The sequence below is a fragment of the Paramormyrops kingsleyae genome, chromosome 11 (genome assembly GCF_048594095.1).
Source record: "Paramormyrops kingsleyae isolate MSU_618 chromosome 11, PKINGS_0.4, whole genome shotgun sequence".
NCBI lineage: Eukaryota > Metazoa > Chordata > Actinopteri > Osteoglossiformes > Mormyridae > Paramormyrops > Paramormyrops kingsleyae.
Window position 1 is genome coordinate 10,923,891 of NC_132807.1, and position 21,298 is coordinate 10,945,188.

General features: G+C 44.7%; 1 protein-coding gene across 5 annotated transcripts in view; it reads left to right on the top strand.

Annotated features, from left to right (window-relative positions):
- trpm5 (transient receptor potential cation channel, subfamily M, member 5) overlaps positions 1-21,298 on the top strand; it is a 91,924-nt gene that overhangs the window by 68,580 nt on the left and 2,046 nt on the right. For 3 of the 5 annotated variants that reach the window (XM_072718036.1, XM_072718034.1, XM_072718035.1), the window contains 24 exons: positions 4,607-4,635; positions 5,553-6,659; positions 8,573-8,634; positions 9,128-9,284; positions 10,068-10,248; positions 10,704-10,870; positions 11,045-11,222; positions 11,319-11,383; positions 11,470-11,655; positions 11,734-11,833; positions 12,105-12,223; positions 12,362-12,697; positions 13,015-13,158; positions 13,986-14,109; positions 15,852-15,997; positions 16,383-16,495; positions 16,587-16,685; positions 16,769-17,030; positions 17,119-17,237; positions 17,399-17,531; positions 17,673-17,847; positions 18,270-18,438; positions 18,690-18,868; positions 18,990-19,122. In XM_072718036.1, coding sequence (XP_072574137.1) covers positions 6,420-6,659; positions 8,573-8,634; positions 9,128-9,284; positions 10,068-10,248; positions 10,704-10,870; positions 11,045-11,222; positions 11,319-11,383; positions 11,470-11,655; positions 11,734-11,833; positions 12,105-12,223; positions 12,362-12,697; positions 13,015-13,158; positions 13,986-14,109; positions 15,852-15,997; positions 16,383-16,495; positions 16,587-16,685; positions 16,769-17,030; positions 17,119-17,237; positions 17,399-17,531; positions 17,673-17,847; positions 18,270-18,438; positions 18,690-18,868; positions 18,990-19,122 — 3,587 coding nt within the window. In that variant the 5' untranslated portion in view covers positions 4,607-4,635; positions 5,553-6,419. Of the gene's footprint in view, positions 1-4,606; positions 5,247-5,552; positions 6,660-8,572; positions 8,635-9,127; positions 9,285-10,067; positions 10,249-10,703; positions 10,871-11,044; positions 11,223-11,318; positions 11,384-11,469; positions 11,656-11,733; positions 11,834-12,104; positions 12,224-12,361; positions 12,698-13,014; positions 13,159-13,985; positions 14,110-15,851; positions 15,998-16,382; positions 16,496-16,586; positions 16,686-16,768; positions 17,031-17,118; positions 17,238-17,398; positions 17,532-17,672; positions 17,848-18,269; positions 18,439-18,689; positions 18,869-18,989; positions 19,123-21,298 lie in introns of those variants that run through there. The other 2 variants (XR_011993778.1, XR_011993779.1) reach the window with 1 other exon arrangement.

Genomic DNA, 21,298 nt, shown 5'->3' on the forward strand with positions numbered 1-21,298 from the left:
TCGGATAGGGGAGGTCGTAGCGGTGTGGTTGTCCGTCTCCATAACCTACACCCTACTTTGTGTCATGCACACTTTCCTCTCCACATATCCAAGGTCCCTTTTCCGCTGTTCCCTTAGGAATCTGAGATAGACCATCAAGGCCACACCCAGCAGCAGTACCACGACACATGCAGTGATATCTGCTTTGAACTGTACATCCCAGTACATGTCCTGGTAGTTCTCCTTCAGCGTCGACATTCCACTGATATAGTTACTGACCTGCTCTGTCAGTTCCTTCTCACGCTCATGCATTTTAAGCAGCTGAACCGTCAGTTGCTGCTCAACCTCTTGCAGGTCTTGAATCCTGTTTGTTTCAGGCAAAGGCTCAGGCTGGAGGAATTCTGCATAAGGGTCGTTTAAGTAAAGGTCAATCCTATTCTTGGTATAGTACAATTTTCTGCCTTCAATGTTCATTGGGTAGATCACCTGAATGCAGAAAGCATTGCTCGGTGCTCTGTACTGTAAATTGGTTGTGGTTAAACTATTGTTAATTGCATTAATGCAATAGGTGTTGTTACCAATGAACCTGATGTCCACATACTGTGGCTTCACCACTTCTGTGGAGATCACACAGTGTACATCACTCCTGTTCATCCACCCACAACCTAGATTTGGATTTAACCTATCACCTGAGCACATTATTATATTCCTACCAATATTGCAACCCTCTAAACTTTCTATTGCTAACATTGCTATTCCATCCTGTACTGTCATCCCATGCTCCCGTGTTACATAGATTACTTATGTCAAATTATTATTTTTTACACAAAGATCTCTACAAACTATGTATACCTCCCAAATCCCCAAGAATACTCTCCCTCTGAATCACAATTCCCAACAAAATCAGCTTATAGCATCAATCAATTATGTGTGTAAGTTCTTCAGATCCTATTGCACAATAATATGGCTGTATGTGGTGGTAACAGGGATTATACAAATATCTAGAATATACCACATTCTAAGACAAACATTTACTTTTGATCGATTCTCAACCCAAGCTTACAGTCACACTTGTAGTTTCCCATATGTGTTAATGCAAATTTGGTTGACATGTGAGGTGGTTTTCTTCCTCGCATGAGGTCTGCAGAGTCCTTGCATTGTCCCGAGGAAGTTATCCCACTTATGGCACCGATGTGGCTGGTTACATCGTTGTTCCTGCGCTGGACATATGCTTTTCCTTTGCTGTGTACGATGCATCTGCCCCCCTTGATCATTTCTTCTGTTGTGCCGTGGTTTTCAGTGAGACTTGGAGTATGTAACCTGAAAGACATCAAGTGCAGCATTCATTCTTATGTCAGGTTAACATCTTACATTCTGAATCAGTCTGTATTGGTCACCATGGAACCACTTCATTACTGGTCCATTCCTCTCTTTGATTCTAAGCTTAAGATTGCCCTCCCCACAGGTGTCCACGGTTTCATGTAGCCCTGTCCAATTTGCATCCCAAAGCCCTTTCTGGAGGCAATTTTTGACCAATACTTGTTCCCCTTTTGTAAATTTGGCAATGTTGTGTTTTACAACATCATCCCATTGTCTTTTGTTCCCCTGGTAGGTATTTCCTATGGTATGATTTTCAGACAGAAAATCATCTTCTAGAATTCTCTGGACATTTTTTGAGAACATGTCATGTTCTGCCCAATCTTGGATGAGTTGTGAAGTGCTTTGCTGTGTTTCAGTGACTGCAGGGCCCGTGTCTGCTAGCCACTTGTCACAGTAGCCCCTAAGTGTAATTTCAACACTGGGTCTGGCAAATTCATCTGATTTCACATCATCCAATTTTTTAACAGAGGCCAGGTACCCCTGTGACTTCAAATAAGCATTCCCCTTGCATTTGACACATGAATCAGTCTGAATAGCACGCTGATGTGCTACCACTTCTTTGATTTCATGTAATAATTTGTTCATATCTTCATAAGTCATTGCTGGTACTGATGGGGTTGGTTCTTTCTTACATCTAGATTCCCCATCTCTCTGTACCCTTGGCCTGTGTCCTGCTGCACCTCCACCCTTTGACCAACAATCCTTCTTAAAATGACCTATCTTACCACAATTATGACAAGCATCTTTCCTAGCAGATTTAAGCCTACCTTCCTTAGTGGCTACTGCTGAAACCTTTTTCACCTTTCCTAAGGGACTTCGGCTTGTCTCGTTCCAGCTACCGAGGAGATTGCAGATGTAGGCAAAGGTCAAACTACCTTCTTTTTGTTTCAAATTCAACATTAGTCTTGCAGCATCATTTATTATTGGATCATACTGCTGCATGACCAATGCTAGGAATGCTGGGTCATTCCTCTGTGGGTTTCGAATTCCAGAATTCCCAGTGTAACACTTAAATAAGCGATTCACATAGGCCACAGGATTTTCCTCTCTCTCTGGCTTAGTCTCCAGAATTCTCCCCCAGTTTGGCTGTGGACTGCCAATCATGGCCAATAATGCTGCCTCTCTCTGCTGTGCATTTGCCCATTCACCATTAACAGCCATCTTGAAATTGTCAGGGAGCAATTCTACTAGATCTGCAGGTATGGTTAACTGAACTATTCGACAGCAATCTTGGTCATCTAGACCATTTGCTCTGGCTTGTCTCTGCAACTCAGCTAAGTAGGAATGAGGATCAGACACGCCATCCCATTTACCCACATTAGCACAAAAATCTCCCAGTTCAGACACAGCCAGTGGAATATGCTCACAAACCTCCTCATATTCATACTGTGCAGTGGCAGGCTGCCCGTTAACCTCGGCAGCTGCCCTTCTGCGTGTCCTGCGCTCTCTCACACGAACTGGTGCAACTTTAACTGGGCTCACATTAGCTCCCTCATCTGAAGTCTTACTATCACTGTCAGAATCTTCCAGCAGACTAATGCCCAAAGCTGCAACATGTCCCTTAACCTGTTCTAATTTGCTCTTTAGAACAGTATCCTCATCCCCAGCACGCTTTTTATGCACTTCTGGGTTTTTAATGCTTCTGGACCAAAGTGCCTCATAAGCATTCTGACACTTCTCCAGTTCCTTTTGCAGGAATGCATTAGCTTCCTTAGCTGCTTCCAGGCCCTGCCTAAGAGAAGCTACTAGTTGCCTCAGTTCAATGCTGTTTTCTGCAGCTAGCCGACGCTCTGCTCGACTAGCAGAGTTCTCCTGTTCGAGACTCTCTATTCTGTTCCTCAATTCACCGATTGTACTCCTATGCTGAGTACACTCAGACTGCGAACTTGCCAGTCTGCCGTTAATTTCTTGCTGTCCTTCCAGCAAGGCCTGTAACACGTTAGCATGCCTCTGCTTTTTCTTGGAACATTTCATGTTCCTCTCCCTGCATGCCTCCTCTAGCCACTCTAGAGGGTCTAGCTTATCTATGAGAGATCCATATGATCCCTCCTTGCAATGCTTTGCAACATATTCGATGGCCCACTCCATCATTGTAGGTTCTGAGTATAAATTTAAACTCTCACAGTAAAAACTTACACAATTTACCTACAGTGGTGGTTTATCTCAAGGACACAGGGTTACAATGTGGGGAACCCTGCTGGTGCTTTCTTACCAAAGCCCAGTTCCTCTACAAACACACCTCCTGTTTACCCTTTATTACTAATAAACAGGTCAAACCAGGAGAATTCTCATGCCTAAGTCTTGAATTACTCCCTATTTCCTATATTACTTTACTGTTCGTCTCAGCGGACGTCTGATATCGCAAACCAGTTATACTCACAAGCGTGATTCTTTCTGGGTCCTTCGGTTCGCAGAAGAAGGTGGCACGTCTGGAATGAAGCTTTCTTGTCAGTCTTCTCTCTTAGGTCAAGAAATCTTCTCTCTTCTTGAGGAAAATATCAGCCAAAAAAAAGGTTCCCAGATGATTCTTCCAGTTGTTAGCCCCTTCTCCTGGCTGGCTCGCCAATAAGATGTAAGGAATCCACTTGCAGAGTCTCCGCAGTTTCAGCAAAATGGTGGTTTATTGAACAGTAAAAATAATATAATGTAATACAGCGTAGACATACACCGGGTACTGAAAGGCAGCTCAAATACAAATTAAGGGCAGTTCTTCACCCCCCTTTATACCCCAAAAGACCCTCCCCAAAAAGGTGCTGTGTGTAGGTGTTGTGAGTGAATTTGCATATAAAGAGTGACCCCCCTGGCCTGTGAGGAGCCTGGGGCAGGGATGGGGCAGGACAGGGTGGAGACTTTTATGATCATTGTAATTTAGTTATCTTCCTTATCACCCTAGTGGTGCCGACCAGAACCCCCATTCTCTCCCTGACTTCCCCCTTTGATCATTCCCCCATGATCATTAATAGCTAACACTTCTCCATTCAAATGATCAACCAAGAACATTGGGGCATCTTTACTGCTTTTCCTTACAGTATTGTTTAATGTCACAGACTTAATCGAAACATTACACAGTGCGCTCAATGGATTGCCTTTCAGTTCACTCTGCTGTGATAGAAACACAGCATATTTAATGTTCAGTCCCTTATTGTACACACATCACACAGCCCTTGCATGGTCCTGTTTATTTGTAAATAAAAACAAAACCTAACCTAAAAAAATCACCTTTGATTTTTGTTTTCATATATCCCAGCTCAAATCCTGGACTCATCATGGTAACAGGTAACACATGTTCACCCCCCATGCCTGAAACCTCCAGTACCACTGCCTGCTTAGTCAGTGTTTCTCACCCTGGTCCTTGGGGACCCCCCCCCCCCCCCCAACAGTCCACATAATTGCTCCACTCCAGCTGGCAGCAAAAATGTGGACTGTCTGACAGGGAGCTTGGAGGAAGCAAACACGTGGACAGTCTAGGGGTCCCCACAGACCGGATTGAGAAACCGGATGTCAGGGTCAGCACCTGTTTTGTCCCAGTCTTGCGTCTTATCCCCGTTTGGCCAGCAGGTATCACTGGCCATCCTGTATTCTCCGTTATCCTAGTCTGTAGTGTTTCCCCTGCTCCCCGTTTATATTTGCTTTTGGTTTCATGCTCTGTGCCCATGCTTGTGTTTTTTACCTGTCTGTTATTCCCCAAGTGTAGATTCTGTTTCCTTGTTTCTGTCAGTGTCTTAGTTTTCCCCTCCCAGTCCCTGAGTTAATTAGTTCCCCCTGTTGCCTGTTCTTGTGCCTGCCCTTGTGTGTTTTCCTGATTGCTCATTGTCCTGCACCCTCCCCGATTGGTTAGTCTATGTCTCACTCCCGCTGTCTCATTAGCCAGTTCAGTTTTCGTATTTAAGTTCAGTTCCCCAGTGGTTCATTGTTTGTATGTTGTTGAAGGTCTGTATGCCATTGGTGTATCTGTTGTGTTATTTGTTGCCTGCTTGCCTGCCTCTTGTTGCCCTGACCCATTTGTATTAGTCTTTGTTTTACTTTTACCGCTCATGGTCTGATTTTGTTTTGTAGTGTTTCCCAGTGTTTCCTGTCTTTGTTTAATAAACCCCTGTCCTGTGAGTCGCCAGTGGGTCATTCACCTCTCTGCCTGCATCATGCCTCGCCATCGCCTTGATCCTTCACACTGACCTTCTCACTTTAAATTTCAGGACCTGTGGATCTTCTATCAGAGAGAACATCGTTGTATTATGTGTGGGTCCAGAACCAGTATCAAATTCAGACTTATGAGCAATGGCTTGTACCTCCATTCTGCCTGAGCAACATCTGTCGCCCTTGGCAGTTCACTGTAAAGGCATATCACAATAAGTGCATGCATGCCATAGACACAAAAGAGCACCCCCATGAATACAGGCGGTTATTCCTGTCAGCCCACTAGAGACGCCCATTCAAATACACCAACAATAGGCTATACTGTATGTCCTTTTGTGGTCTTAGTGTCAATACAATGCAGCATCAAGCAAGTACTTGTTTGCAAAGAGTCATGCAAATCGCACTGAAAGGATGGTGCTCTTATAAGCATGGGACGTACTCAGTAAGTCTGACATGCTGACATTGGGTTTCGTGGCCCTGTTCCTGTCCTAAATTCCCTTTGTCTGTGGTGCAACACCTACATGCCAAGTTTTCCATGTCCCATGTCTAGTTGTGGATGGATCACATCCCTCTGAAGAACAAGCAAACAGCATGACTGCATGTAGCAGGCTTCAGTGAATAAACCATTTAACACTCAACTGCTGTATCATGTCCAGCCTAGTAAATTCAAATCCAATTAATGCTAAATTATCGTAGTATATCTTTTATTCTCATGTATTTGAAAAGAAAGGTTTGATTCTATTTGTATAAAGTTTCTGTATATTTAAATAAATAAAACTAAGAAAGTCACACCTATGCTTAGTCAGTGTGCATAAGTTACAAACAGACACAGTTTACAGACTTCAAAGCAAATATCATGTTGACGTCTCACCTGGGCAAAGCGAGACCATGTTTGCAGTGCTGCTGGCCCATCAGCTGCCCTGAGAATGACATCACAGGGGTGCGGAGTCAGCCTGTGCCTCTTCTGGCTGAGGTCACCTGTGCCACATTTCCTGCGTAAGATAAGAGCGTGCCGTGCAGAGCCACAGGTCAGCAGCTTGGGCAGAGCAGCTGAGGCGGAGCAGCTGAGGCAGAGCAGCGTGGGAGTAGCGGAGTGGGACTTGCAGCGTGGGAGTCGCGGAGTGAGGTACACGGACATGCCCGAGGAGGCAAAGGGCTCCCCGCTGGTAGGTGCTGTCCTCCCCCCGCACCACATTTACAGACCTCATCTTTTCGGGTTTTCATTCGGTGTTTATAGACTTTCGCGTTCAATTGGAGGTAGTACAGTAACAAGAAGCTCACGCTACAGTGGCCACCGTTGCGAGTGTCTTCTGATATTTTCATGAAGGTGCTTTTTTCTTTATTATTTTCAAATCAAGGCCGGTAAAGCTTCAGGCTAATGGTGGTGTTGTTCTAGCATGTAAGACTTGTCCTGGAAAAACTGTGGAAATATATGGAATATACAAATAAAGTAGCACAATATTATGCTATCACAGTATTATACAGTTAAACATCCTCAAAATTAGTACACAAATGTGTAAATTTTAAATGACCATTTTTATGATTAGTTAATCCTGAAAATTTCTATCTACCTCTGCTATGATATTGTTTTGCTATATTTACATTGTATCAGTGCTCCTGTATTTGGATCTGTTTAAAGTCCATGATGGCACTCCGTATTGTGTTTTAAGTGAGAGAGGTGTGTCTACACATGTACGCGAAGGGAAATTGCAGGCGACATATTAGTGTGTTGTTTTAGTTATGGTCGCACTAAAAGTGGCCATGTTATTTATGAAACTGGCCGATGAAGCTGCTTGAGTTATGGTGGTACTAAATGTTATTTAGGAAACTGGCCGATGAAGCTTTTGAAAACAGTGAACAATAGACATTTTTCATGATCTGGTGTTAATGCATAAACGTTTTGTGACATGCATGTGTATGATACCCTGAGTGTCACTCGGAACCCTTAACATTGGGTGAGGTCACAATCTTCAAATCATGGACACAGGTGAACCTATCCCAGACTTTTTTTCTGTGACCGCAGATTTAACTTGACTCTTAAACTGAGCATGCTGCATTTGAGGCCTCACACATACATCCTGTTTAACCCTGATCCTGGAGTGCTGGTACCCAATAGGTTTTCTATCCTACCTGGTCTCTGATGAACCACAACTGATATCAGGCAGAGAGTGACTCATCAGGTAGGATAGAAAACCTGCCGGAAACTGGTACCCCAGGATCACGGTTGTCTACCACATTCTAGACGTTACCTGATTCTCTATGAGGTCAAACAAATTTATCATTTATAATTGTCCACTAGTACCAGCAGCCAGTATTGTGGCTTTTAAGTACACAGACAAAACATGAAGGTTGTTGGCTCACATCCCAAAAGGCTATAAACCCCTTTGTTATAGTCATTTTGGTCAATGAAGCCTTAAGCTTCACCCTTTCTGTATTTTTTGTGTCAGGGTCTTTAGCATAATATTGCCATCTCCAATATTATTTATTTTGTGTTATTGTCATAACGTATACAATATATATGTACATATATTCAGATGGTGGTGTATATATACTGTTTGTTATGTTGCTTTCATAGACTATTATTATTATTATTTTCATTACTATCATTATTTTTGTGCGCAAGGTGTAATAATATGGATAGAATGTATCACATTTGTTTTTATGTTATTTTCTTATGTCCTGATTTTAGTAATCATCCAGGTGTTTTTTGGTTTATTGTGCAATCCATTCCTTGTTTGGTTAATTGTTTTCACATTCAATCTGTCATCTGCTCTCTCATGCAAAATGGGATGCAAACAAATTCCCCAGCTCACCTGGAAAGGCTTTGTGAAAAGTGAGCTCCTTTGCATGTATGGAAAAGGGGACTGAAACGAGCCAGCCTGCTTAAACAAGCCAAGGGCTTCTCCGCTGCTTTACATAAGCGGTGAATGTGACCTGAGGGTGAATGTGTGACCAGGACATCACTGTCTTTAGCTTGTTCATTTGATGGGTGCTTGTAGTAAATGTTAATTTAATGATCCTGACAATGTGGCTTTTGTGTGTGTGTGTGTGTGTGTGTGTGTGTGTGTTGTGCCATCAGGGTTTGGTCCAGCAACAAGACTTATGCAGAAAATGTGGGAAGACGATGACTCAGGGGCCAAAGTGAGTGAGCGGGGACTTCAGGCCAGTCTCAACAGTATTATTTATACCAATGGTTGTCAAACTTATCATCTGGAGATCTCCCAAACAGCATTGGTCAGCTATTGAAACAATTACAATTCACTGGGTGGGGGCTAAATGATAAAACTTGCTAATGGATTGCAATCAATAAAATTAAAATAAAATAAACGTGCTTTAGCATATTTGGAAAATTATCTCGCAACCCCTCCCAAGTATTTGTCGACCTCCTGGGGGGGTCCCGGTCCCACCCCTCAAACCACTGATCTATCCCATTGTCTCACATTTGCATTGCCTGACTCAGACCTGTGTGTGTGTGTGTGTATCTATGTGTCTGTCTGTGTCTGTCTGTGTCTGTGTGTCTATGTATGTGTGTGTGTGTGTGTGTGTGTCTGTCTGTGTGTCTATGTGTGTGTGTGTGTGTGTGTGTCTGTGTCTGTGTCTGTGTCTGTGTGTATTTTCTCGCGTGCCTCCACAGAGCAGTGCCGGGGTGCCGCTGCTTCTCTCTGCTGCATGAAGGGATGGAGAAGATGGCACTTAGCCAGAGGAAAGGCGAGCTGCAGGATAGTGTGCGCTTGGCCGCAGGACACGTGGGAGACATAGACTTCACAGGCTCCAATAAAACGCGGGGGAAGGTACTACGTTACGAACTGCAGCAACTCATAAGTCAGAAGGCAACACAGAAACACAAAACAAAGGGTAGGATGAAATACTCATAAAGACGACCTCAAAGCTATGCTGTAAGGGCCCAAAAGGCCAGAGAATTCAATGACCTTTATTCTTAACAAGGCCCCAGTCGCCTCAGGGACTGCGTGAGCTGAAATGAAGTAAACCAAGTAAATTTGGACAGGGGTCAGCAACCAGCTCTTGGGTTTGACTTAAATTCTGTGGTCATTTGATCACCAGACCGGCTCCATGTGGCTGTACTCTCCCTATAGCTGGGGACAGCTGGGTTTGACTAAAATCTTTGGGCATGTGATCACCAGATCGGCTCCATGTGGCTGTACTCTCCCTATAGCTGGGGACAGCTGGGTTTGTCTAAAATCCATGGGCATGTGATCACCAGCCCGGCTCCATATGGCTGTACTCTCCCTATAGCTGGGGACAGCTGGGTTTGTCTAAAATCCATGGGCATGTGATCACCAGCCCGGCTCCATATGGCTGTACTCTCCCTATAGCTGAGGACAGCTGGGTTTGACTAAAATCCATGGGCATGTGATCACCAGACCGGCTCCATGTGGCTGTACTCTCCCTATAGCTGATTTCAGTCATGAGTCTATGATTGCTGTCATGAGATTTTTCAGTGATATAAATACCGCACTCACAATCAGAAGGTTGTCATGTTTCTGCTAATGATGTGAATTTGGCTGTGATATGGAGAACATTCTGCACTCCTAACACTGTTATCATTGGGACAGTTTGTGCGTGTACGCTGCTCCACGGACCCTGCTCTCATCTATCAGCTACTCACGGAGCAGTGGGGGCTGGCCCCTCCCCACCTCGTGGTGTCCCTGGTGGGAGGGGATGAACTGGCACAGATGAAGCCCTGGTTGAGGGACACCGTCAGGAAGGGGCTGGTGAAAGCCACCCAGACCACAGGTTGGGGAGCAGACCACTCAGACCATTCGCTCTGCCGCCTCCGGCTTGCTTTCCCTGACCTCCTCATAGACCAGCTTGCTTATCTGACCTCCTCATAGACCAGCTTGCTTATCTGACCTCCTCATAGACCAGCTTGCTTTGTCTGACCTCCTCATAGACCAGCTTGCTGTGTCTGACCTCCTCATAGACCAGCTTGCTTTGTCTGACCTCCTCATAGACCAGCTTGCTTTGTCTGACCTCCTCATACACACTTTGCTTAAACTCCCTTCCTTTGATCTGCCTTTTTGTAATATTCCTTGTCTTTCACCTTCTTTCAATTGCTTGTCATAAATTTGTCTTTATAACAAGAGGAAACACCAACAGTTAAACCAGTAAAAATGTCTCCCATCATCCTCATTCTTGATAAGTGTGGAGGGATGATTTGAAGGTAGCTTCTGAATATTTGGCTCCCTAAGGTGCTTGGATCCTCACCAATGGCCTGAGATTTGGCATCACCAAGCATTTAGGACAGGCAGTGCGAGACCACTCCCTCGCCAGTACCTCCTCAAAGGTCCAGGTGGTGGCCATTGGCATCGCCCCCTGGACCATGATCCATAACAGAGATCTGTTGCTCTCCAGCAAGGTGAGATCAGCATTTGATGTGCACCCTTTTGAATCAGCCTTGGATGGACTTGTGTGAAACTGTCCTGATAGGACTAATGTGTCTGTATGAGTAGACAAATCTAGACTTATCAAATCTAGAGTTTTCATGACATAGGTTATAACTTTGAACTTATGCTGAACTATTTAACTATAGCCTGACCAACCAGCGGCATACCCAACAGAAGACCTACCTCATGGAACAGTGTATTGCCTAGACTGTCACCATTCCCATTTTGTCCTGGTGGAGGAAGACTTGCAGACACCGGGCAGTACAAGTGAGATGATGGTCAAACTGCTGACTTACATCTCCCAACAGCGCACTGGATATGGGGGTGAGCACGTCTCAATATGAGTGTGTGTTTCAAGGATACCTGTCTTGTTATTATCAATGTGTGGCACATTTTGCATCTATATATGTCTCTGGCTAGGGACTGGAAGCTTTGAGATTCCAGTGTTGTGCTTACTGGTGCATGGAGAACCAAAGATCCTCCAGGTGAGTATTTTCATTCGCAAAAACAAAAAGTGGCTTTGGTGTAACCCGTGAGTGTTCTGAAACCATATTGTACTGTCCATCTATAGCGGATGTACAAGGGGATCCTGAACTCAACGCCCTGGCTGATCTTGGCAGGCTCGGGGGGCGTGGCAGACATCCTAGTGACACTCATAAACAAAGGATTCTGGGACACAGAGACCGTGGAGGAGTTACTGCTAGACACCTTCAACACAGGCTTGGAAACCGCAGACATGTCGGCCTGGATCAGGCTGGTAAGGGATTCAGCTCATCACTCTCCATCGCATAAACAAAATTGCTCCACAGACATTTTGTTGTTACTTTTTATTTAGATTCAGAAGATTGTAGAACATGGACACTTGTTGACAGTACATGATCCGGAACAGGAATGCTCTGATCTTGACACCGTCATCCTTAAGGCATTAGTTAAGGGTGAGTAGCATTGTTCCTAACATTGTTTTACAACAATATACATTCTATTTATATGCAAACCACACAAATATACTTGCAAATTGTATATTTATACAATATATTCTTTTTAGTACTTTAAATTAGTTTAACTTTTAGCTTTAATCTTATTTTATCTTATCTACATGGTCAAAACTGACCAACAATATTTATGAATGGTCATTTTAATTATCTACCAATCACAATTGGTCAACATTCCAACATTTCTACCCAAAACTCCCCAACCGTACGTCAGCTTGCAAAGCTCAGAGCCAGGAGGCACAGGACTATTTAGATGAGCTGAAGTTAGCAGTTGCCTGGAATAGGGTGGACATTGCAAAGAGTGAGATCTTCAATGGTGATGTGGAGTGGAGGGTAAGAATGATTTTTTTTCTGGTACTCTTATCTGTAACCTTTATATGTCTGTTTAAACATTGCAAGTAAGGTAACAGATTCTCTGTATGTGTTGCATACTTGGACAATAAGGTCTAATTCTGTTTCTGATTCCAACAGGCATGTGACCTGGAGGAAGTTATGATGGATGCTCTAGTTAATGACAAGCCGGATTTTGTGAAACTCTTTGTTGACAATGGGGTGAACCTTGGGGAGTTTCTCACATATGGGCGGCTGCAGGAGCTGTACTGCTCGATATCAGAGAAGAGTCTGCTCTACTTTCTGCTGAAAAAGCACCAAGAGAAGCAGCTCCTGCTGGCTACAGCACGCACCCCTGGGCCAGCGCACAGTGAGCCAGGGGAGCGGCAACCGCGGTTCACGCTGCACGAGGTCTCCAAGGTGCTGAAGGATTTCCTCCATGACTCCTGCAAGGGCTTCTACCAAAAGTTACCCACTGTGAGTAGGCCGAGTTAAGGAAGGGATTCATGAATCATAGATGTCTGGGTTACAACAATAACTTTCTGTCAAAAAGCACTATGTACTAGTGGTAGATGTTAGCAGTTAATCATCCACTCAAAGATCATCTGCTGAAAACATTGAGATGTACAATCATCTTGTAAAAGGATTCATTATTCATAGATTGATAAATGGATCAGTATTTGAAATAAACTGTAAGAGCTTATCTGGTACATGGCCACGGTCAGGTCAAATGCTGCAAATAATGTATATATGTTTAATATCAAATAAGCACACTCATGAATGATTTGTCCCAGGAAAAGGGGAGCAAGAGCTTGCTTTCTCATGGACCTAAGAACCTCCCTGACCTGGAGAAGCACTGTGAGCATCCTTGGAGGGATCTGTTCCTGTGGGCTGTGCTGCAGAACCGGCAGCAGATGGCCTACTACTTCTGGGCCATGGTGAGCCGGAGCCCGTGTCTGCTCATCCAGCACCATTATCATATTTTAGGCTGCCAAAGCTGTAATATGCGCGAAACCTACCGGATTGTAGTACATGATGTGGACATTTGGTGGACATCCTGATTATGCCAAGTTTGATGCGTCCTCGGTTCATCAAGGGAGGGCCTTCAGTTTCACTTCTTTAATAATCACAATCTTCATCATATGACATCACCACATTGATCCTTTTTTTATCATTTTCAAACGCAAGACTTCCAGCCACTGAGCTGGAGGCAGTGTGTGGCTCAGCAGGCTCCGCCCCTGTGCCTGTGATTGGAATGTTCTTGGTTCAGTCCTTATTAATATTGTTATTATTATTATTACGATCATCATCATGAAATAAATACGCACCCTCACATGGCTCTGTACAGCCTTTGCAGGTAAGCATGCTCCTATGTTTTGTCTGTGTTTATCTATGACATGTCCCTTAATAAAAGGCAAACACAATAAAACAGGTACTTTATAAATACATGCACCTTACAGCTTAACAGAAAACAGTGCTTTTAATTTTAATGTGGTGATGTCATGCAATGAAGACTGATTAAAGAAGTGAAATGCAAGCCCCTCATTTGTTGACCGAGGGAGACATCGAACTCAGCAAAATCAGGACATTCAACATTTGGTAATATGATTCATATTTTAAAACATGCTAATAGGAGAATATGAAGAGTGAGGAAGACTTTTTCTGAATTCATGAAATTGCAATAGTCTTTTTAAAGATGACATCAATGTTGAACTATAAGCGGATGTGAAATATTTTGCCACAAGCTGGACGTTTTGTTTCCAAGGGCCCAGAAGCAGTTGCAGCAGCATTGGCTGGCTGTAAGATCTTGAAGGAAATGACCCACCTTGAGTCAGAAGCTGAGTCAGCACGCAGCATGAAGGAAGCCAAGTACGAGCAGTATGCACTCGGTAAGGGAGAGCGCGGCATGAAGGAAGCCAAGTAAGAGTAGCATGCACTCGGTAAGGGAGAGCGTGGCATGAATGAAGCCAAGTAAGAGTAGCATGCACTCGGTAAGGGAGAGTGCGGCATGAAGGAAGCCAAGTAAGAGTAGCATGCACTCGGTAAGGGAGAGCGCGGCATGAAGGAAGCCAAGTACGAGCAGTATGCACTCGGTAAGGGAGAGCGCGGCATGAAGGAAGCCAAGTAAGAGTAGCATGCACTCGGTAAGGGAGAGTGTGGCATGAAGGAAGCCAAGTAAGAGTAGCATGCACTCGGTTAGGGAGAGCGTGGCATGAAGGAAGCCAAGTAAGAGTAGCATGCACTCGGTAAGGGAGAGCGCGGCATGAAGGAAGCCAAGTAAGAGTAGCATGCACTCGGTAAGGGAGAGCGTGGCATGAAGGAAGCCAAGTAAGAGTAGCATGCACTCGGTAAGGGAGAGCGTGGCATGAAGGAAGCCAAGTAAGAGTAGCATGCACTCGGTAAGGGAGAGCGCGGCATGAAGGAAGCCAAGTAAGAGTAGCATGCACTCGGTAAGGGAGAGCGCGGCATGAAGGAAGCCAAGTAAGAGTAGCATGCACTCGGTAAGGGAGAGCGTGGCATGAAGGAAGCCAAGTAAGAGTAGCATGCACTCGGTAAGGGAGAGCGTGGCATGAAGGAAGCCAAGTAAGAGTAGCATGCACTCGGTAAGGGAGAGCGTGGCATGAAGGAAGCCAAGTAAGAGTAGCATGCACTCGGTAAGGGAGAGCGTGGCATGAAGGAAGCCAAGTAAGAGTAGCATGCACTCGGTAAGGGAGAGCGTGGCATGAAGGAAGCCAAGTAAGAGTAGCATGCACTCGGTAAGGGAGAGCGTGGCATGAAGGAAGCCAAGTAAGAGTAGCATGCACTAAGTAAGGGAGAGCGTGGCATGAAGGAAGCCAAGTACGAGCAGTATGCACTTGGTAAGGGAGAGCGTGGCATGAATGAAGCCAAGTAAGAGTAGCATGCACTCGGTAAGGGAGAGCGTGGCATGAAGGAAGTCAAGTAAGAGTAGCATGCACTCGGTAAGGGAGAGCGTGGCATGAAGGAAGCCAAGTAAGAGTAGCATGCACTAAGTAAGGGAGAGCGTGGCATGAAGGAAGCCAAGTACGAGCAGTATGCACTTGGTAAGGGAGAGCGTGGCATGAAGGAAGCCAAGTAAGAGTAGCATGCACTCGGTAAGGGAGAGCGTGGCATGAATGAAGCCAAGTACGAGCAGTATGCACTTGGTAAGGGAGAGCGTGGCATGAAGGAAGCCAAGTAAGAGTAGCATGCACTCGGTAAGGGAGAGCGCGGCATGAAGGAATGACAGCCACCTCACTGAATGCAACCATTCTGTTTACTTGAAGTGTCCCACTTCATCAGACATAGTAATATTGCATTAATTGTGCATTAGACCAGAAATCAGCTTTTGATTAACATCATGAAACGTTTGTGAGCCTGGCCTACATGTGGACAATCATTAAACCCTTCTGCCACATCACATACACAGAACTCCTTGAAAATCGACAGGGTCTTAGGTGGCCCATTTCCTGAAGTTAGTCTGGCTTCCCTGCTGGCCTGCTGCTTTCTTGTGGTTATCCTCATATGCAGGGTCTAAGAGATTCACATTTTAGTCTTCACATGTGTTCTTGATGGATGCTAGCTTTCTAAAAAAAAAAAGAAAAGAAAAACATGGTCTGTTTTTGTTTTGCAGACCTATTCAGCGAGTGCTACTCCAACAGTGAGGACCGGGCATACGCACTCCTAGTGAGGAAGACGCATTCTTGGAGCAAATCTACGATTCTACATCTGGCCACCGAGGCAGACGCTAAGTGCTTCTTTGCCCATGATGGCGTCCAGGTTAGAATGGCCTAGAACACCTTTCAATATTACATATTTTATTGTCTTTCATCATTACACCTTTATCCCACCTGAACTGCCACCACCTTACTGAGGTGAGGTGAACTAAGGAATTAAAGATTTTGTTGAGTAAAACCTCCAGGCTGTACAGTGAAAAGAAACAGACTTGTGCTGGTCTTCACCCCCCTATTACTGGTCATATACTGTGGAGCTACTGGAGCTACTGGAGTAACTGGCAAACTGGCAGGGAAAGAGGAACGGTGTCTGTCTTAGAGAAGCATACAGCATTAAAACCATCATTCTATCAAGCATAGACATGGACATCTGAGACTATCAGCTGCCATGGTAGCTCAGGCGCTACCTTCATACTTTCTGCATATCACAGGCTATGTTGACGAAGATCTGGTGGGGTGCCATGGCCACTGACACTGCCATTTCCAAGCTGGTCCTGTCTTTCTTCTTCCACCCTCTTATCTGGACGAACCTCATTAAATTCAGGTACAAGCTGCAGCTGAGAGGGGCATGTAGGTGACAACATGCCAAACCTTAAAAATAACTACCTCCGTGTGTTTGTTTGTGCTCATCTAAGTGAGGAGGAGCTGGACAGCAGCCACAAGGGAGAGCAGTTTGCAGAGCTGGACAGTCTCGAGACTGAGAAGGCCCTCCTACTGACAGAAGACGATCACATGTTTGTGCCCCCGCCAGGCTATCAAGCACCCTGGTCATATGTGTAAGCTGATTCACACTCTGACCTTAAGCTGCTCGTTACAGGGAGTCCGGTGCGGCCGACCCATTAGCACCGCTGAGCACCAGTGCGGTCTGGACCCAGTTCCTACTCCGCCGCTGGCGGCGCTTCTGGAGTGCCCCCGTAACCGTCTTCTTGGGCAACGTCATCATGTACTTTGCCTTCCTCATCCTCTTCACCTACGTCCTCCTCCTTAACTTCCACCCCCCACCCCCGTATGGCCCCTCCATGGCAGAAATTGTCCTGTACTTCTGGGTCTTTACCCTGGTGCTGGAGGAGTTGCGGCAGGTAGGTCTGGGGCCTTTTGTTATGTAGGTCAACAGAATGCAAAGCGCCCTGCTTTGCATTCAGCCAATGCCATCATGTGCCATTTCAGAGCTTCTTCACTGATGAGGACACCAACATCCTTAAAAAATTCAAACTCTATGTGGAGGACAATTGGAACAAATGTGATATGGTGGCCATCTCCCTCTTTGTGGTGGGTGTATCCTGCAGGTACTGTCCACTTCTCTGTATCTCCACCAAGACATTTTCCAGTGCTCTCATAAAATGAAGACTGTTTATACTGATGTGTTGATATAGTAACACTCAAAATAGCGTCTTTGTAGAGAGTAATAACTCTGCCAAAGTCCATGTCCAATTATCTGCCTTTGCAGAATGGTGGAGAGTGTGTACGAGGCGGGGCGGACAGTGCTGGCCCTGGACTTCATGGTCTTCACTCTCCGACTCATACATATCTTTGCCATCCACAAGCAGCTGGGGCCCAAGATCATTATTGTGGAGAGAATGGTGATGGAAACAAATGACCATTTTAAGACATTTAGCATAAATATTAATGGGAGGACATTTATTCTAAAACACATAAGGGACACAAAGTGATATGGACTCATCTATGGTTTATTTGTCTCGTCACGCCACTCATCCCCAAAGATGAAGGATGTCTTCTTCTTCCTGTTCTTCCTGAGCGTCTGGCTAATCGCTTATGGCGTAGCCACCCAAGCACTGCTGCACCCCAACGACCCCCGACTAGACTGGGTCTTCCGTAGGGCGCTGTATCGGCCCTACCTGCATATCTTCGGACAGATCCCACTAGAGGAGATTGATGGTGAGAGCAGGAGGTCCAGTGAATATAAACAGCACATTACAATATTCCAGTACCATAACATGGTGGGTGCAGTCTTCAGTCTGCCACACGGGGCAGTGTGGAGAACTGACTCATTGATGGACTTTGATGGGCTTTGTTCACAGTTTACACTTTGCTGTTAGCAAGCAGGCCCACTCATTCTTTTTCTATAATGTTAGCATGCTGGGGGTCTTTCTTTCTTTGTCTTCCCTTTTCCCTGTTTTTAATTTCTCTGTGTATATGATGTAGGAATGTATCACAACACACTCATGTAAAGCACCTTGGGGCAGCTCTCTTGTGAAAGGCGCTATATAAAAATAAATTGAATTGAATGCTGCTTATGGTTTAGCTCTATATACAAGTTTTATTTGATTTTCTTATTGTGCCGTGCTTATGTTCATCAGCGGCAAGGATGCCTGAGACAAACTGCACGACTGACCAGGAGGAGATCATTATGGGCAAGCTCCCACCATGTCCTAACATCTACGCCAACTGGCTTGTCATTCTTCTGCTGGTCATCTTCCTGCTGGTCACCAATGTGCTCCTGATGAACTTGCTTATTGCCATGTTTAGGTCAGTATCAGAGTTTGGAGCATCGTCATCAAGAGGTGACAAGTATCACCTCACCCCCATCCCATAATCGCCTCACACTAACCCTAATCCTAACCCTAAGCCTAACCCTAAGCCTAACCCTTTCCATTCATGTAAAACTAATGCTATGTTTCTCATCTGAGAGCCCCAGCGTTAATTGTCCCATAAAAGGGTAAAAACTGTCTCAGTTCTTTGATCTTTCCAGTAGCTCACTCATCTTGCCCCTCTTGCAGTTATACCTTCCAGGTAGTTCAAGGAAATACTGACATTTTCTGGAAGTTTCAACGTTACAACTTGATCGTGGAGTACCACAGCAGACCAGCTCTGGCCCCGCCCTTCATCATCATCAGCCACTGTTCCCAGCTACTGCTTAGCCTTGTGAAGAAGACTGAGTCAAAACAGGAACCTCTTGGTTAGTAAAGCCCAATCTAACATTACTGTCTCCATTTGGAAGCATGCATGAAAAGCATACAGAACAGACTCACACTCTAAAAATTATGTGCTAGAATGTGTCCTTGGTTTTGTCCAATCAGAAAGAGAGCTATCACCTGGATTGGACCAGAAGCTGATGATCTGGGAGAGTGTACAAAAAGAGAACTACCTTGCAAATCTGGAAAGTCAAGAGCGGGACAGCAGTGAAGAGAGACTCAAGAACACCTCTTCAAAGTCAGTCCTTCCAGGAAGGAACATTCTACTCTAGGGTCAAGGCCTGGATTGTGGCACAGAACATAACCAGTGCTTCAACCACAGGATGTAATCTTAGATACACTTACTGGCCACTCACTTAGGTACACCTATCCAGTACTGGGTTGGACCCCCTTTTGCCTTCAGAACTGCCAAAATTCTTTGTGGTATAGATTTAGCAAGGTGCTTCAAACATTCCTCAGATACTTTGGTCCATGCTGTCATGATGCTTCACACAGTTGCTGCAGATTTGTCAGCTGCACCTTCATGGTGTGAATCTCCCGTTCCATCACATCCCATAGGAGCACTACTGGATTGAGATCAGGTGACTGAGGAGGCTGTTTCAGTACATCGAACTCATTGTTATGTTTGAGAAACCAGTCTGAGAAATGAGCTTCGTGATATGGCGCATTATCCTGCTGGAAGTAGCCATTAGAAGCTGGGTACACTGTGGTCATTAAGGGATGGACTTGGTCATCAACAATACCCAGGTGTGGCATTTAAATTCATAGTTTTCAGACCTTTCCAACAAAGCGGCTAACAATTGAGACTCCATATACCTGCAGCACAGGTTGGTTAATTTTCCAGCTGTTGCTAAGTAACAAATATTTATATCACCTATCAAAAGATTAAAAGCATATGTATATGAGATCAAGCTGCATGTTTTGGGCATTTGAAATCCCTATACAGCACCTGCCACAGTATTTCAGTTGCTAAATACAACAAAGTCCCTGCCAGAGCTCTACTTTGGTTATGTCTACATACTGTATATCTAGCGGAGAATTCCTCCCCTTACACAGGATGGAAGCTGACAAAAGCACAGACAGCTATATGTCTGTTGATGTCCAGCATATTACATTAAATGCATTAAGAAATACCGTTTTTGCTTGCATCTCCATATTTATGAATGAGAAAATTTGATCGAAAATCAATATACTTTTGGTTAATATTACTGGTGCCGACGGTGAAACTTGTCAGTGCTTATTAGCTGAATAATGCTACATCGTTTTTTATTCTGTGGAAAACTAATGACCGATCTGCTGGCCAGATTTAATAATGAATTATAGACGTCACAGTTTGCATAAATTAAATATCAATTAAAGGCTGTATTCCATTTTGATCACGATCAATTCCCCCAGTAACTTATAAAACAACTTGTTCATGCTCCATTGCTTTGGGGTGGCGGTGTACTTTCGTATGAAATTACACGTGGAATTTATCCTATGAGCTATGCCTCTCCCATGCTTATTTAACTTAAAGTCCCCATTCCGGTTGTGCGGTGGGACAACGACACACAGAAGTGGCCAGGAGCTAGTTCCCAGTCGAGACGGCCCATGGGGCTCTGAACCAGGAACTAGGTTCCTGAACTTTGGTGTGAAAGCATCCTTTCATGGTCGCCATTCATTCCCTCTCCAAGAACCAAGGTACATCTAATGGCACCAATCTGCAGTCTCCTCCTTTCTGGGTTTTCTCATCCAAACCAGGCTTGTCGCCAAATTCCCTACCATCCAAAAGATGCAGCAAAAATCGAGTCTCAGCTGACCAGTCAGCGTTTTTCCAATCTTCCTGTGTCTCAATTTGGTGAGCCTGTGTCCATGGTAGCCACAATTTCTTGCTTTTAACTGGCAGGAGTGGCACCCGGTAGGATCTTCTGCTGCTGTAGTCCATCTGCTTCAAGGTTCGAAGTGTGAGAAATTGTGTTCTGCATACCTTGTTTGTACCGAGTGGTTATTTGAGTTACTGTTGCCTTTCTATCAGATTGAACTGGCCATTCTCCTCTGAACTCTACCATCAGCAAGGCATTTTCACCCAGAAAACCGCGCTCACGGAATGTTTTTAATTTTTTCAGCCCATTCTCTGTAAACCCTAGAGATAATCTCAGCAGATCAGCAGTTTCTGAAATGCTCATACGGGCCTGTCTGGCCCCAATACTCATGCCATGGTCAAAGTCACTTAAATCACCTTTCTGCCCTATTCTGGTGTTTGATGTGACATTAACTGAAGCTCCTCACCTGTATTTGTGTGATTTTATACATTGTGCTGCTGATATATGATTGGCTGATTAGATATTTGCTTCAATGAGTAGTTGAACAGGTGTACTTAAAGTGGCCAGTGAGTGTATATAAGGCAACTTAAAATCCAATAACTTTGAGTTTTG